Source organism: Euphorbia lathyris, chromosome 3 (assembly GCF_963576675.1).
Source record: "Euphorbia lathyris chromosome 3, ddEupLath1.1, whole genome shotgun sequence".
Classification (NCBI taxonomy): domain Eukaryota; kingdom Viridiplantae; phylum Streptophyta; class Magnoliopsida; order Malpighiales; family Euphorbiaceae; genus Euphorbia; species Euphorbia lathyris.
In genome coordinates, this window is record NC_088912.1 from 37,268,801 (window position 1) to 37,286,490 (window position 17,690).

The 17,690-nt window shown below is 33.7% G+C and overlaps 3 protein-coding genes across 3 annotated transcripts; 2 read left to right on the forward strand and 1 right to left on the reverse strand.

Annotated features, from left to right (window-relative positions):
* Positions 1-11,901: 11,901 nt before the first annotated feature.
* LOC136223640 (adenylate kinase isoenzyme 6 homolog) lies at positions 11,902-12,941 on the forward strand. The gene is made up of 3 exons (XM_066011755.1): positions 11,902-12,170; positions 12,327-12,472; positions 12,597-12,941. Exons 1-3 carry the CDS (start codon positions 11,970-11,972, stop codon positions 12,769-12,771), a joined length of 522 nt encoding a protein of 173 aa, XP_065867827.1. The 5' UTR covers positions 11,902-11,969; the 3' UTR covers positions 12,772-12,941.
* Positions 12,942-13,250: 309 nt separating this feature from the next.
* On the reverse strand, positions 13,251-15,702 carry LOC136221680 (DAR GTPase 2, mitochondrial). The gene is made up of 8 exons (XM_066009097.1): positions 15,523-15,702; positions 15,335-15,439; positions 15,187-15,264; positions 14,963-15,116; positions 14,815-14,885; positions 14,301-14,397; positions 14,002-14,201; positions 13,251-13,649 (listed from the first exon to the last, which is right to left on the reverse strand). The coding sequence occupies exons 1-8, from the start codon at positions 15,700-15,702 to the stop codon at positions 13,383-13,385; spliced, it is 1,152 nt and encodes a 383-aa protein (XP_065865169.1). The 3' UTR covers positions 13,251-13,382.
* Positions 15,703-15,942: 240 nt separating this feature from the next.
* LOC136221682 (3-hydroxyacyl-[acyl-carrier-protein] dehydratase, mitochondrial) lies at positions 15,943-16,774 on the forward strand. Its single transcript, XM_066009098.1, has 3 exons — positions 15,943-16,218; positions 16,297-16,412; positions 16,501-16,774. The coding sequence occupies exons 1-3, from the start codon at positions 15,943-15,945 to the stop codon at positions 16,601-16,603; spliced, it is 495 nt and encodes a 164-aa protein (XP_065865170.1). The 3' UTR covers positions 16,604-16,774.
* The last annotated feature ends 916 nt before the right edge of the window (positions 16,775-17,690 follow it).

The window sequence follows — 17,690 nt, forward strand, 5'->3', positions numbered from 1 at the left end:
TATGCCATTCCCATGCATGTTTTTCAATTAGACTGTTGATTAGAGAGGGGCATGCATGTCTTATGTTCATTAAAAATATATTGATTGTTCTCTAATATATATATATATATATATAGTCTTGATCACATGCACCTTAATGACCATAACCATGTAAAATTTTGTCATTCACCGTTAGATCTAGGCTTATTAAAATCTTAAGGTAGAAATTCAAAGCATCGTGAGGCTTAGATTTAATAAACCTAAACCTAACGGTGAATGACCAAAATTCACTTGGTCATTAAGGTGCATATGAACATTCATGTTTGTATATATCTTCAGAACTTAATACAGTAATTTAAAATATTGAATTTTACTGCAAATCTCTATTTGTAAACTTTGCTTATGTTTGCAATTAGGGGAGTTTTTTTTGTTGGCATAATACATCATTTGCCCCTGAACTTGTCCAAAATAGTTGATTGGCCCCCCGAACTTTCAAAGTGTCTCGATAGCCCCTTGAACTTGCATAAAATGTTCAGTTAGCCCCTTGAACTTGCATAAAATGTAATCAATTAATTATTCGGTTGTAAAAAAGTAAGTTAAATGCGGAAGATATGTTACACGAATCTTAAAAAAATAAAACGACCAAAGTCGGGGTATGCAATTATAATATTAGCGAAGAAAATGTTTTATAGTTGAATAATTAAGAAATTCTTTTTTAACATGTTTTAATCTATTTTGTGAAGTATGTAATAACATTTTAAGACACGTGTAACATATCTTCCGCATTTGATTTACTTTTTTACAACCGAATGATTAATTGATTACATTTTACGCAAGTTCAGGGGGCTAACTGAACATTTTATGCAAGTTCAGGGGGCTATCGAGACACTTTGAAAGTTCAGGGGTCAATCAACCATTTTGGACAAGTTCAGGGGCAAATGATGTATTATGCCAACAAAAAAAACTCCCCTAATTGCAAACATAAGCAAAGTTTACAAATAGAGATTTGCAGTAAAATTCAATATTTTAAATTACTGTATTAAGTTCTGAAGATATATACAAACATGAATGTTCATATGCACCTTAATGACCAAGTGAATTTTGGTCATTCACCGTTAGGTTTAGGTTTATTAAATCTAAGCCTCACGATGCTTTGAATTTCTACCTTAAGATTTTAATAAGCCTAGATCTAACGGTGAATGATAAAATTTTACATGGTTATGGTCATTAAGGTGCATGTGATCAAGACTATATATATATATATATATATATATTAGAGAACAATTAATATATTTTTTGTGTTTTAAAAAAATTACATTTAAATGTCGATAAAACGTAACTCTTGTAAAATACAACCCCCAAATATTCACCTTAAATATGATAGATATTTTACGTTTTTGTTTTTTTTAATTTGACAGTTTATAAACTAAATTGATACTTAAATTCATTTTAGACAGTTGTAATTTAATTTGAGGGAATTTGTTTTGTTGTAAATTTAATTTTTTTTAAAAATAAAGTGTCATTAGTTGTCATCTTAAAATCTAATTTAAAATTCTGTATTTTGTTAACAAAATATATCCTAAGTACATTTTCCTTGTTTTTACATTCTTGTGCCCATTCTCATCCTATTCCTGTATGTGGATATATTTTTTCTCATTTCTAATCCATGGAGAAAATAAATGAAACAAAAATAAATGAAAACTCCTCCGTCTTTGGGGATGAATTTGTAATCCTTCCTCCCCGGCATTTTCAATTATTTGAAATTGAAAATTTCTACATGTCTCAAGAACAAACAAATGAGCAATATTGAAAATGTTAACGTAATAGTATTTTTTTTTGCATAAAGAATGATGAGAACTTGTAATATTATGGAAAAAGAAACTTTATTAAGAATCTTCAAGCAAAATGATTTAAAGAAACGGAGAGGAATTTAATCTCACACTCAACAACAGAGGCAACTCTCGTTAGAGCATGCACTACATCAGGGGCGGAACCAGGGGGGGTTGGGGGGCTCCAGCCCCGGTCGGCCGTCCGAGAATTGAGAAAATTTTTTTTTCGTAATGGTGTCTCGTAATATTTTGGACAGAATTATATTGACTCTATGTAGTATTATATCAATGTTTAAAGGTAGATGAGATGGTTAAAAATGCTTGCTTTTATTTGAGAGGACCTATGTTCAATTCCCTCCAACCTCATTTTCTTTTATTTGAGAGGACCTATGTCTTTATCATTAAAAAAAATAAACATATTTAATATTCAATTAGTTCCATGCTAGTTTCTAAAAAAAATGATACTCCTCTGTTTCATATTACATGTCTTTTTAGAGAATTGTATAGAAATTAAGGATATTGGAAAAAAGACGTTGTTATCCCTTATTTATTGATTCCAATATTTATTTATTCTATAATAAGTCTATTATTCTAATTAATTTCCGTAAACCTGCATTTTATAGCAGAAAAAAAGATGACTTAACGTGTACTGATCATATAAAATGACATGTAATATGAAACAAAAAAAAAATCTCTAGAAAGACATGTAATATGAAACGGAGGTAGTAATATTTTTACAGTTTTAATGCGTTGGAGGCTAAAAAAATTTTGCCTAGCCCTAACGGGCTGGACTTTGAAATTTTTTTATTGATATGTTTGAGCCCCAGGTCATTCGGAGTCCTGATTCCGCCACTGCACTACATGATTTATTGACGGACTAACAAAATTGATACCACAGTTAATGATTTCATACAAAGGGATTTGTAATACGGTAATTTTAAATAGGGATAAGTACAAAAAAAAAATGCATGTGGTATACCGGTTTTGCGAACTGGGACTTGTGTTTTTTTTTTACAAACTCAGGTCTGTGCTACACGCCGTTAGCAAACAGAGGCAAAATTGACTAACGGTGTTAAAATTCAAAGAGAAAAGAGTTAATTTTGTCCTTATATTTATTTATTTTATAAATTAACACCCCTAATTATCTAATTATCACAAATAAACCCCAAAATCAAAAATAAATATAAAAAATACCATCTTTCCATCTCTTTTTAATTTTTAATTTTCCTTCTTCTTTCTCTCTCTTCTCTCTTCTTCTTCTTCTTCTTTTTTAAATTTTTTTTTTTGAAATTTCCAGTGAAGAACGTTTGGAAATTCCAGACGTTCTTCAATTCTGGAAATTCCAGACGTTGAAAAACGTCTAGAAATTCCAAACATTCTTCAACGTTTGGAAATTCCAGACGTTGAAGACGTCTGGAAATTCCAGACGTTGAAGAACGTTTGGAATTTCCAGACATTCTTCAACGTCTGGAACAGACGTTGAAGAACGGGAATTTCAAAAAAAAAAATTAAAAAAAAGAAGAAGAAGAAAGGAGAAGAAAGGAAGAAGAAGAAGAAGAAGAAGAAGAAGAAGAAGAAGAAGAAGAAGAAGAAGAAGAAGAAGAAGAAGAGAGAGAAAGAAGAAGGAAAATTAAAAATTAAAAGATGGTATTTTTTATATTTATTTTTAATTTTGAGGTTTATTTGTGATAATTAGATAATTAGGGGTTTTAATTTATAAAATAAATAAATATAAGGACCAAATTAACTCTTTTCTCTTTGAATTTTAACATCGTTAGTCAATTTTGCCTCTGTTTGCTAACAGCGTGTAGCACAGACCTGAGTTTGTTAAAAAAAACCACAGGTCCCAGTTCGCAAAACCGGTATACCACATGCATTTTTTTTTTGTACTTATCCCTTTTAAATAAATGCACTGTGTTTTCATATTTTTTTACATATCGGTACTTATGGTTGGTAAAAATTTTATTTTTTCAAATTTGGCTGATATTGACTTTAAAATGAAAATTTTCAAGAATTAAAGTTTTTTAGTATCATATTTACTAGGGAAAAGTATAAAAAATAAACTTTGTGGTTACATCTGTTTTCGATTGGCACCCCGTGGTTTAAAAGTTTGCAAAATGGTACCTTGAGGTTCATTCCGTTAGCAAACACAGACCAAATTGATTAACGGTGTTAAAAGTCAAACGAAAAATAGTTCATTTAATCCTTATATTTATTTATTTTATAAATTAACTCCATTATTATCCAATTATCACAAACAAACTCTAAAATAAAAAATAAAAATCAAATACACCATCTTCTCTAATTTCTTTTATTTCTCTCTCTTCTCCCTCCTTTTTATTAATTTCTTTCTCTAAAATCAATTGAATTTCCATTTCTAATCTAAATATGATTTTTTCTGATGCTCATCTCGATTCCCTTCGCTCCCTAAGTTTTGATGCACATGATAAAGTTGTCCAACTCGATTATCCTTTAAAAATTGTTGTGTCCAGTGATAGTATCATTAATACTTTTCCAAGTGATAATATCAAGATAGTGGGTTCTTGTGATGGCTTATTTTGCTTTAGCAATGCAGTTGGAAGGGTTGCTTTGATCAACCAGCAACAAGGAAGTATCAGATTTTACCACTTTTGCCTCTTCACCCCAAAACTAAGAAAAAATTAGACTGGAATACTTGGACATTGGGGTTTGGGTATGATCCTGTTAGTGACGATTATAAGGTTGTGGTCAGTATATTGGGTGTTCTTCGCGATACTATAATAATGAATTATGAAACTATGATTTACAACCTGAAACAAATTCGTGGAAGAAGACATCAGGAATGTCTTATATTCTTGGTGCTGATCACAAAATGGGTATGCTTCTTGGTGATGCTTTGCATTGGTTATTGAGTCGAGATCGGATTTTACCCACGCCCAGCGCCTCCGTGATTGTTGCTTTTAATCTCAGTACTGAAAATTTCATGGAGGTGCCGGAGCCTCAGCTCAATGGGAGTGAAGGACCACAACCACTTTCCACCTGCACAGGAACTGTTGGAAAATGGCTATCATCAAATCTTTAATTTGGTCATAGATTTTGATTTAGAGCAGTAAATTAATTAAAGATTATATAGAAAGACATGAAAATTCAATTGATTTTAGAAAGAGGAATTAACAAAGAGGAGAGAGAGAAGAGAAAAGAGAGAAAGAAAAGAAATTAAAGAGAGATGGAGAAGATGGTGTATTTGATTTTTATTTTTTATTTTGGGGTTAGTTTGTGATAATTAGATAATAAGGGTGGTTAATTTATAAAATAAATAAATACAAGGGTTAAATTAACTCTTTTTCATTTGATTTTTAACACCGTTAGTCAATTTGACCCGTGTTTGCTAACGGAATGAACCTCGTGGTACCATTTTGCAAACTTTTAAACCACAAGGGTGCCGATCGAAAACAGACGTAACCACAAAGTTTATTTTTGTACTTTTCCCTATTTACTATGGAATCACATTTTTATTTTTCAAAATCATCATTTGTAGAGTTTTCTCTCTAAACATTAACTTTCTCTCTCATGAAAAATTAAAACCTAAATGACATCAAACCTAAAAAGTTGAAACATTAAAGTTGGTTAAAATATCAATTAATTCTTGAAATTTTTTATTTTAAGGTTTTATTCTAATTCAATTTTGCAGAAATAAAAAGTAATTTACTTTACAGACCAAAGTATTTCATTCTGACAAATGAAAATTCACTTAGCAGTAATTTAATTTCCTTATCTAAAAAAAAGGTTAGTTTTCGTTATTGTGTGTGTTTCTAATCTAATCTTGTATTATAGAGGAGTTGTATCCTGGGAAGTAAATGCAAGAGGGTCTAAAGTGAAGTGTGCAAAAAAAAAAAAAAAAAAAAAAAATGAGAGAATATAATAATAGTTTAAATATTGGTGTGATATTCTGGTTAGCATGTTAATCCTAACCCAACAAAAAAATATATACGTCAATCCAAAAATGACATGTTATCTATTAAGTTAAATCGTAACACTAAAATTGCGTAATAAGTAATCGAGTTGTATGTACTTTTACAACCTACGCCTCAGTATTTCGTCGGCCAGTGGTGAAAGGGAGCCTTAAATCCATTACATCCTCATATTCAATTTTATTTTACCCCTAACGTCTAAAACGGTGCAATTTTACCCATAACATTGACAGTCAAGAACAATTTTACCACTAACGTTTGCAAGTTTAATCAATTTCAGACATTATTATAAAACACATATATTTTATTCCTTATTTTGCACCAATTGCATATCATTCGGTTCTAAAAATGAGAGAATATAATAATAGTATAAATATTCGTGTCATATTGAGGTTTGCATGTTAACCCTAACCCAACCAAAAAATGTATACGTCAATCCAAAAATGACATGTTATCTATTAAGTTAAATCGTAACACTAAAATTGTGTATTAAGTAATCGAGTTGTATGTACTTTTACAACCTTTGCCTTAGTATTTCTTCAGCCAGTGGTGAATGGAGCCTTAAATCTATTACATCCTCATATTCAATTTTATTTTACCCATAACGTCTAAAACGGTGCAATTTTACCCTTAACATTGACAGCCAAGAACAATTTTACCACTAACGTTTGCAAGTTTAATCAATTTCAGACATTATTATAAAACACATATATTTTGTTCCTTATTCTGCACCAATTGCATATCATTCGGTTTTAAAAAATGAGAGAATATAATAATAGTTTAAATATTCGTGTCATATTGAGGTTTGCATGTTAACCCTAACCCAACCAAAAAATGTATACGTCAATCCAAAAATGACATGTTATCTATGAAGTTAAATCGTAACACTAAAATTGCGTATTAAGTAATCGAGTTGTATGTACTTTTACAACCTTTGCCTTAGTATTTCTTCGGCCAGTGGTGAATGGAGCCTTAAATCTATTACATCCTCATATTCAATTTTATTTTACCCCTAACGTCTAAAACGGTGCAATTTTACACATAACATTGACAGCCAAGAACAATTTTACCACTAACGTTTGCAAGTTTAATCAATTTCAGACATTATTATAAAACACATATATTTTGTTCCTTATTCTGCACCAATTGCATATCATTCGGTTCTAAAAAATAAGAGAATATAATAATAGTTTAAATATTCGTGTCATATTGAGGTTAACATGTTAGCCCTAACCCAACCAAAAAATATATACGTCAATCCATAAATGACATGTTATCTATTAAGTTAAATCGTAACACTAAAATTGTGTTTTAAGTAATTGAGTTGCATGTACTTTTACAACCTATGCCTTAATATTTCGTCGGCTAGTGGTGAAGAGAGCCTTAAACCCATTACATCCTCATATTCAATTTTATTTTAACTTGAAGTTTCTAATTTAAACGAGTTGAGAGTCCTAGCTTAAAAATATACCGATTGAGTTTAAGATTAAATTTAAATTGAAGAAACTACACATATATATTGATGACAATATTTTTGTGACCTTTTTTTAAATACTTAAAGTTTTTTTTTTTTTTTTTTGAAGAAATACTCTTATGTAGTGTATATATATATATATATATAAAAAAAAAACTTGTATGTATATTTTAATTTATTTAAAGGTAAATATACAAAATCTTCCCAAAAAAAAAAAGTAAATATATAAAAGTAATAAATCAGCTCTAACGAAAATACATAAATTTAGGAACCGATTACAGGGAAATAAAAAAAAAGGAAATTTAGGCACCAATCCAAGTCGATTGTAATCAACGGTGATAGAAATAGGACAAGTTAATCAACGGTCCAGAGGGACATGTTCAACAACCTCCTCCTGCTTATATAAAGACCAATTCTTCATCTCCTTCGTTTTGACGCTCATAGGAAAGGGATAGGTAGGAGCCAAGAGGCACATTTTCTTCTCAAAATTGTAATTACATTTACATTACATGCATGCTTTCCAATTCAAAGTTGGATTTCTTTTCTTTTATCCATATTTGAAATTGAAGGAGATTGATTTTCTTAATATTCTGGAACAGATCTAGGAGAGTATGGATGTTTGAGTATCCATTGTTGATTGTCCAAAACTGAATGGGGACTTAGTAAATATCATTAAGCATCTCCTTTCAGTGACAGATTCATGATTTACTATCAATGTTTTGACTCCAAACCATATAAAATATGTTGTTTGGTTAGATTTATACAATAGTTTTAGTTTATATACATAAACAGTAGCGTTTTACTTTTTATATATATATATATATATATATATATATAGAAATGCTATCAATGTTTTGACTCCAAACCATATAAAATATGTTGTTTGGTTAGATTTATACAATAGTTTTATATACAAAAGCTAATAACAACAGTTTTTAGCTAACGGTTGAACCAAAAGGTTCTAAAGTTTTAAATTTGTTATAGTTTTCTAACAACTAATGGGTGTTCAAATCCCTTCCAACCGGTAGATTCATCCCTTATTCTATTTTCAACTATAAATTATCATATTCATGGTTTCAAATCATGATGTCAACGGTTTTTTCTCTAAAAAAAATCATGCTCATTTTTTTTAACTACTTTTGATATTGATAATGACTTGTTGGTCTAATTAGTTAAAGAAAGGCATGTAGGAGTATATGGAAGTTAAATAATAATGATAATCGAAAGACATTATGATTATTATCATTTATATGGAAACTTTTAGTGACATTCAACATGATTTTTATAAGTCCGGAGTGTTAAAATTTCTTCATTTATTTATATACTAATTTCTTTTTAAGAAATCATTTATATGCTAATAATCATTAAATTTCTTCCTAATTAAAATCGAACATCTTATAGATCAAAATACACTAATTTCAAGCGATTACATCACCCGTTCTCACAAAATGGACGATAATTCTTCCATACCACCTTCTCTTCCAGACCCAAGGGTCGTAGACCTATCGTCCATGATGCGTGTTCCTGCTGGTTCTACGAACGGTAGGACCCATGGGGTTGTCGTAAGGAAGTTAAAGTACGGGGATCCCGTCCCTGTTTGTTTCGATGTGGCTTCACACGTCAGTTCTAATCTGGTTAGTCCTTCCCCTCTTTTTTTTTTTGCTTTTCTCTCTATTGCTTAATTTTTATTGCTTCATATCTTTGATGTTTTGTTTTGCATCGTCCTATTCTTTTCAGCCGAGCGAGAACAACAGGTCTGCTAGAGGCGTGGAGAATCTCAACACATGGTGGAACAAACTTGATTTAATCGTGAAGAACCGAGTTCGAGAGACCGGTTTTGATCGTTTTATGGAGATCATTCCCTATAGGACCCCAATTACTAGCCCCCCAGCCCTGACCGCCCTCATTGAGCGTTGGATGGACACAACGCACACCTTCCATCTAAATGTGGGGGAGATGACAATTACAACCGTCGATTTTTCCGCCATTACTGGCCTACCTTTTGAAGGGGATGCTTTGCCTTGGGATCTGGGGCTCACCCACGACGATTTGCACGGTGAATTGATCACTGAGCTGATTGGGTACCCATTCCCGTCCAAGCATATACAACTGAAGGCTTTGAAGAAGTGGTGGGCGGTGCAGGAAATAGACCCTACTGATGTGAAGCAGGTGGAGCAGTGCGCTCAAACAGTGATACTAGTCGCTCTATCCGCGACGGTCTTCACCATGGGATCGAGTGAGGCATGTCTGAGTTTGCTTTCCGCACTAGCAGATTTATCGAAGGTTCCCTCCTACGATTGGGGTCAGCTGGCCTTGCTCATCTAATACACGGCTTAGACACGTGCATCCGAAATGGGGTAAGAATGGTAAAAGGGCTCAGCATTATCGTCCAGGTTTGTGTGTTTAACTCAACCACCTTCTCTCTTTTATCATGTATATATTTTTTCCTTTTTTATTTACTACCTTTACTGATTGCTTCCTTTGTTTCCACAGATATGGGCCTTCGAGTACCGTCTCCTTTCTCCTCCTATCTTGTCGGACCGGGTGAAGAAGTTCCCGCATCTGAAGCGGTGGTACAGTAGCTGGTCTAGGTTGGCGCATTCCAATACCGACGATGCGAGGGAGGAGCTTTGTCAACTGAACTGGGATAACGTAACTACACATATCCGAGTTTGTTGTTGATTACATGTGTACACTTTTATTTTTACCTGACGGTGTTGTCTAATTTTCTATTTGTTTTGCACCAGGTCTGCGTCGACCCGTGGGGTGAGGAGGATGGGTGGTCCCCGGTGATGATCGGTGCCAAATCTCGCATGTATAAAAGGTTCCTGATGGAGTGTCATTACTCCTGGGTCTGGTATTTGGGAGAGAGGGTCCGGGATTGGACCAAGGGCCCTATTGCACGACCTGTGCCACCGCCGCCTCCCGAAAATATGTTGTGGATCTCTGGGCTTGTGGGAGGGATCGATCTTAGTCGCTACTTGGTTGGTGTGGAAATATCTAGTGTGGTGGGCGACTATCCTACCTTCTGTACGAGCCTTCTCCCTGCTCGCCCGAGGATCACACCCCCGGTTCCAGAGCCTTCCACTAATAGTCCTTCCGTTGCTCCTCATACAGTGAGTGGTACCTGCATTAGTCATACATGTACATGTATCTTTTACCTTATTGTTGGTGACTTGAGTGCATTCTTTTTTGTTTGTCCCTAGGGGAAGAAGAGGAAGGTAAGGTCGATCACCGATCAAGGTGGTGGTATGTCTGATGGTTCAGGGAGTCAATTCACTGATAAATCTGCAAATGCACAGTCTAGATGGAGACCCAGAGTTGAGCAGTTTGCTCAGAGTGTTGGATCAGACACCGATTCCACTTTTGATACTACTATTACACCTGCCTCCGGCTCAAGGACTCATGCTCCGATGTTAGACTTTGTGATAGGGGAGCTGACTGAGCCTTTGCACACCAGTTTCCAACTTTCTCGTCTTGACGGTAATGAAGATACTGTGATGGTGCCTCAAGTGACGACCTTCCAGCCATCTTTTGACCCATCGACTACCACTCATGTGAGTTTTGATCATCACCACTTTATCTCTTTATTTTGGCTGCTTTTCGTATTAATTTATTGACTTTTTGCTTGAGATAGATCCCTCGATCCACTAGTGTCAGGATGACTCATCTCCTCCGTGGGATGGAACGTCTTATTCTCTTGGAAAATGTCCGGTTCTCGGTAAGCATGCTTATTATACGATTATGAACGTATGCATGTATGTATATATGTATGTATATATAAGCATGTTTATGACTCCTAATTTATGTAAAATGCAGAACGCTCTATCGAGGAAGCATAAGGACTTGCTGGATAGCAGGACTGAGTTGGCAGAGGCTCGAGCACAGATTCAGGCCATGGAGCGTCGGTATGGTGCCTCCTCTTCGGGAGCTGCCTTGGACGTGGATGCTGATGATTCCAAGGAGGATTAGATCATAGGACCATGATGTAGTTGTAGTTTTGTTTTAGAACTTATATGATGTGGACTTCTTTATTTTACTTGGATAAATAAAATATTTATGTGCTTGTTTATCATACATGTCAATGCTTTATTCATCATTTCCATTTCCACGAACAAAGGCAACATTATCTTTTCCAATGCAACATCAGGAAATATTTTACAGCATTATATTTTACATCCTCATATTCAATTTTATTTTACCCCTAATGTCTAAAACGGTGTTTGGTTAATGTGGTTCCGCTTGCTTCGCTGTTGCTCACGGCTCACCCCTAATTAATTACTATCTTATTTGTCTAAACTTGTTAAATAAAAATAGTTAATCTTGTATGAATGATAATCACGTTAATTCAAAATGCATTTTTAAAAAAGCTAATGGGTTAGCTCAGTTGATACATCTGCACAAAAATGGAGGTAAATTGTATTGAGTTTGAAACTCAGCATCTTCATTCCTTAGTCCCCCAATTATATTACAAAAATGTATGTTAAAATAAATAAATCTCTGCTTATGAACTTTATCTATGGTTATATTTAATGTAAAATATCCAAAAAATTATTAATCAAATCTGTTATAAATACCTAAACTCTACAATCTTGACAGTAAAAATTTTGTGTGCTATGTGTATATGTTATGAGATGGTTTAAATCTCTTATTTACTATTTCTGAATATCTCAATCTGTTACCCTAGCAGAGTAATCAGCCACAAAATTTTCCTTCTGCAAGTTCATAGTGGTTGTCATGGCGCAAGATAGCAACAAGAGGAGTAAACCAAATATACTGATAACAGGAACACCTGGAACTGGGAAAACCACGACTTCATTGGCTCTAGCAGAAGCAACCCAGCTCCGCCACATCAATATAGGAGATTTGGTTAGAGAGAAGAATTTGCATGACGGTTGGGATGAGCAATTTGAAAGTCATGTCATCAACGAGGACCTGGTATCCTATTTGTTTCTATGTTATCTTACCTCAGTTTAGGCATGGTTTGGCACCAATTCATATATAAGTAGCAAAATTATTTAGGGATGTGTTGAAGTTTGTGATATTAAATTGAATGACAAAAGTGTTGAGTGTAAAAGCTTGTGACTATGCAAGGTATGTGATGAGCTTGAAGATATTATGCAAGAAGGGGGAAACATAGTTGACTACCATGGCTGTGATTTTTTTCCTGAGCGATGGTTTGATCGAGTTGTGGTGCTTCAAACCGAAACTTCTTTCTTGTATGATCGGCTGAGTAAAAGGTAACTAATTTCCCTTTCATTTACTTATTGCATATATAGAGGCCTGATATGGAGGTGCGATTTGGGGACAAAAAATTCTTATTGACCGAAAAAAGTTTCCGTAAAATAAAACCATGTTTTATAGGGATTACTCGCAGAAGAAGATATCGAACAATGTAGAGTGTGAAATATTCCAAATACTCTTAGAGGAGGCAAAAGACAGTTACTCAGAAGACATTGTTGTGGCACTAAGGAGTGATTCTATTGAAGACATCAGTAGAAATGTTGGTAGTTTGACAGATTGGGTGAGGAATTGGTAATTGGCAGTGTAATCCTGTTTTTTCTGTTTGAAGGATGTTGCTTGGGAATGTTTCTGATATATCGTTTTCGCTTTTAGAATGCTGTTAGATTTTGTTTCGTGGAAATTATTATATAATGTAACTAAAATCTTGAATATTTACCAGCTCTATATTGGAATTTGCTACATGAATATGCCATTCCCATGCATGTTTTTCAATTAGACTGTTGATTAGAGAGGGGCATGCATGTCTTATGTTCATTAAAAACAGCACACCAGTTACTTGACAATAGGTAGCATGGCTACAACTGAAGTTTTCAAGCTTCAAGGAATAATGCAAAGTAAACAGATTTATCAGCTTTTAATGCATGTACCAAGAAAAAAAAAACTCCCCTAATTGCAAACATAAGCAAAGTTTACAAGTAGAGATTTGTAGTAAAACACAGTATTTTATATATATATATATATATATATATATATATATATAGAGAGAGAGAGAGAGAGAGAAACAATCAATATATTTTTTGTGTTTAAAAAGAATTACAATAATTCACTTTAGCAGTAATTTACTTTCCTTATCCTAAAAAAAAGGTTAGTTTTCGTTATTGTGTGTGTTTCTAATCTAATCTTGTATTATAGAAGAGCTGTATCCTGGGAAGTAAATGCAAGAGGATCTAAAGTGAAGTGTCCAAGCCTCCCAGTACGGTAAAGATTAAGCAATTTCGTAGCTACCTTACTATGAGCTTCATCCCCTATTTCTCTAGGCAACTCAAAGGCTTCTTCCAGTGCTTTAAACTGCATCTCTATAAGCTGCTCCATGCCCACTTCATTTTGCACTTTACCATCAAAACATGAAATTGTCTCATAAAGAATTCGCCGAACTTCATCAACTACGATATCCTACATTAAAACGAATAATATTCGAGCATTTAGAATGACCGTGGGAACGCTAAACTGGTATAGAATCACTTGGTATAACAAATTGGTAAAGTGCAACTAATTGAATGAATAATAATTTTATTAATTTCATTGCACCAGACTATGTCTCAACACCACAAATAGGCAAGACTGCATATTCTCTAGTATTATTGTTTTCGTGCTACGTAGTGAAATTAATTGTCTATATATAAAGCCTGATGGTAAAGGATTAATAAGGGCAGTTAAAATTGGGAAAGATATCTCTCATGTGATTCTGGTTACCTCATATATCAAGAAAGAAAAGCTCTGATATATAAAAAAGATGAGCTCTTACCTGAGTGTGATCTGTGAGCGTCTTTCGTTTGATGCCTGAGTGTCCTTCACTTGAACACTCTGCTTTGTGGTCTATATATGATATATTGTTTCCATGGGTGGACAACTTTGCCCATTTCTTATATTCATCACTGAGATTGAGGATAGCCAGAAAATATTGAGCAAGTTCTTTTTCTCCAACCAAGCAATCTCTAATTGCTCCTGCATATGAAAGCAGGGAAAGAACGTCTGAGTCCAAAACAAAGAATAAAGGAGCAGCAAATATTGGGGGTTGGGCTGAGAAGTGTGCCATAGTTTCACCTGTTATAGCTAGCTTGGAACAGATATCGGCATCAAGAATCTGAGGCGGCAAGATGCCTGGGGTGTCCAACACATAGATATTGGGATGGCTACCGATCTGGACAACATAAATGTGAATTTGAGTCATTTATATATCAGGAACAACTATCATACACGCATTTTCTTTTTTTAGTTTTTCGCATTTACTTTTGAGCTTATCTAAAAAACAATTCTGAAAACTCTAAACAAGTATTTCCTAGTTTGAACTATTCACAACTTTTATAAAGAACCAGCTATTTCATTTCTCTTTTGAAGCATATTCTTTTCCTTCTGAAAATGAAATCGGTTCCCAAAACAAAAACAGAATAGATCCAACGCTACCTTCTCCTTTACTGGAGATGTGATGTAAAGATACATGAAATATATAGATAACAAATTGAATTTTATTATCTTGAATCAAATGGGTTGCTAATTGAACTTTTTCCCCCTTTAGTTCTTATTGTCGTAGTATCAGAATTAAAGAATGCTTACATGCCTTGAGGCTGCTGATATCTTTTGTTTCTCCTGGATGTGGAGTCACTTTTGCATGCTTCAACTTCCCTTTCTCTAAGAAAACCACTCAAATGTTTTCAGAATTTACTAGGAAAAGAGAAACGAATAGAAATTTCAGAAGGACTAATTACCTGCAGCACTAATCCTTCCAATCTGATGCAAAGAGTTGCACAAGGCTGACTTGCCAACATTTGGAATCCCAACCATCATCATTGTGATGGTATGGCCAGCAGTATTATCAATGTTCTTCAATTTTCTGATTTGGGATTGCAAGAAGTTGAGGAACTACAGAAAGTTTACCCATTATAAGATGTGAATGCAAAGAAGAACAAAGAGAGCTTAAAATGAAGATTACCTCTTTGACATTGTCCTTGTTATGAGAATTAACCGAAAAAGAAATGCAGTTTGGTTGTTCGAAGTACTTGATCCAATCCTATAAAATAAAGGATACGCATTAAAATTGAATGTAAAACTAGATAGATTGTGAAAAGGGAGTAGCTTGCCTTAAGTTGAGACCGATTAGCAAGATCCATCTTGTTCATCACTATGATGTGGTGAGAGGGAGGAAGGCAATTCGTGAGCAGCTGAAACTCTGAAGACAAAGGAACCTGAGAGTGACATTTTATCGAACACTTATCGGACGGATGAATAAAGTAGAAAATACGAGAGTAATAAGATAAAGAACACAAACCCTAGCATCCCTGACTTCAACAATGAAATCAGCTAGTGGAATTCGTTCTGCCATGGCTCGAGAAGCAGCTGCCATGTGAGGTGTATACCATCCATTCCCTCTGGTTCTTGCTGTTTTCTTTACAGCGTCACCTATTTCACTTGCTAACTTTCTTATATAGCCATTACCACTTATTACCATTTCTTTCTTCTTCTTCTGCTTCTTCTTCGCCAGATACACAGTTCAGACGGTAGAGCCTAGAAGAGACCGAGAAAACAAGAAGGTATTTCTCGTTTCGAAAAGGAATTAAGAAGTGATACGATACCGTTTATTGCTTAGTACGATTCTCTTGCAGGTAGCATTTGAAGTGTTTGTTAAAATGCCTAACAGAAACAACTTATCCTTCACTGGATTTTCTTTACCTTTTCAGAGATTCTTTTGATGGTGATGATGATGATCAAGAGTTTTCTTTCGAAGACCGTCCCCAATGCCAGATGCTACTCGGCGACAGCTGCGAATCTGCTAAAAACTGGAGACATATTAAGGCAGAATAGGGTATTCTCAAACGAAGATGTTATAGAATACTCAAAGGTGAGTCACGACTTGAATCCTCTTCATTTTGATTCTGAATTTGCCCGGAGTGCTGGATTCGATGATCGGATTGTTCACGGAATGCTTGTTGCTGCATTGTTTCCTCGGATAATTGCATCTCATTTTGTAAGTTTATTGATTTATGGGCTCTTTTCTTTCGTTTGTGCAATATATCATGAATATCTGAAGAAAGTTATGTAATAGCCAGGAGCAGTGTATGCTTCTCAAAGCTTGCATTTTAAGGGTCCTGTGTATATTGGAGATGAAGTTACTGGTGAAGTAGAAGCCATCAACATAAGAGAAAACAAGCAGAGATATATGTAAGCTTCTAAGCATTGAATCCATTTTATTCAATTGAAAAGACGAGTAGAATGATAAATTCAAGTGTTTTTCTCTTATGTTGATTAGTGCAAAATTCTCAACAAAGTGCTTCAAGAATGGTGGGGTTCTGGTTCTCAATGGCGAAGCTACAGCGATTTTACCAACTCTAGCTGTTGAAACTAGTGACTGATGCTCCAAGAATCTCTCAAGATACTATTTGATATTTATCATTTAATTTCATTGTTAAAGATATTGATGAACTAGCCTTCTGATCTGATGAATTTATTTAGTAAAAATGTATTGTTTCATTGTTCAACATGGTCAAAATAGAGGAAACTGAGCACTTCTGCATTCTCCTTTACTCTAGCCTTATAAAGAGTTGATAACTCGTTTGGGGTTCAATTCCTCACTTAGTAAAAAAGTTAAACCTTATTGGTAGATGATATGAAAATTCAATTGTAAATCTTATCTAGGTTTGTGGTTTAAATTTTGTGAACAATGCGGGGTCGAATTTGTTGATTCTCGGATACGAAGATATCAAATGGGCTACATCAAACTGGCATGCCCCGTAACTCATATGTGGTATTTAAAACGGCTTCCTAGTTATATCGCCAATCTTTTAGATAAACCTCTTAAAGAATTAGAAAGTAAGTCTTCGTATCTTATTAGTGAAACTTACTATTTGAAATTCAACAGATCCTTTGTTTTCGTCTTTTTCTTTTTGTGAAATCACTGAAATGAATGAATTTTTTACCATAAAAACCTTTTTTTTAGTTAACCTTGAAAATTGATAGATCCATATTTACCGAAATTTTTTGTAACCTTGAAAAAAATCACTAGTTGGTTGTATTTTAGGAAACCTATATACACTAGTGTTGTCGGATCAGGAACCCAACAGGCTTTTGATTTGGATCATGTTGAATTTTTTAAAATGCAATAATCTGATACTTATTATCCAATAGTCTAACCAAAAACTGGGATAATCCTGATTTTTTGTTTAAGAAAAACATTTTCAATATTAAAAAAAAAGCATACAATGAGAATGATGATGGAGATGATAATGATTAGTTCAACAATAAAATAAAAAAAAATTGGTTGTGATTTTCTAAATACAATTTAAAATATATTCTAAATTTTAATTTAATGTATTATTTATGTTGAATTATATTTTTCTTGAATTAAAATATTATCTTTATCTTTTTTTTTTTTTGAAACGATCCTTATCTTATTTTTTAATTTTTAATTTAAAATTAAATTTTTGGTAACATATAATTTAA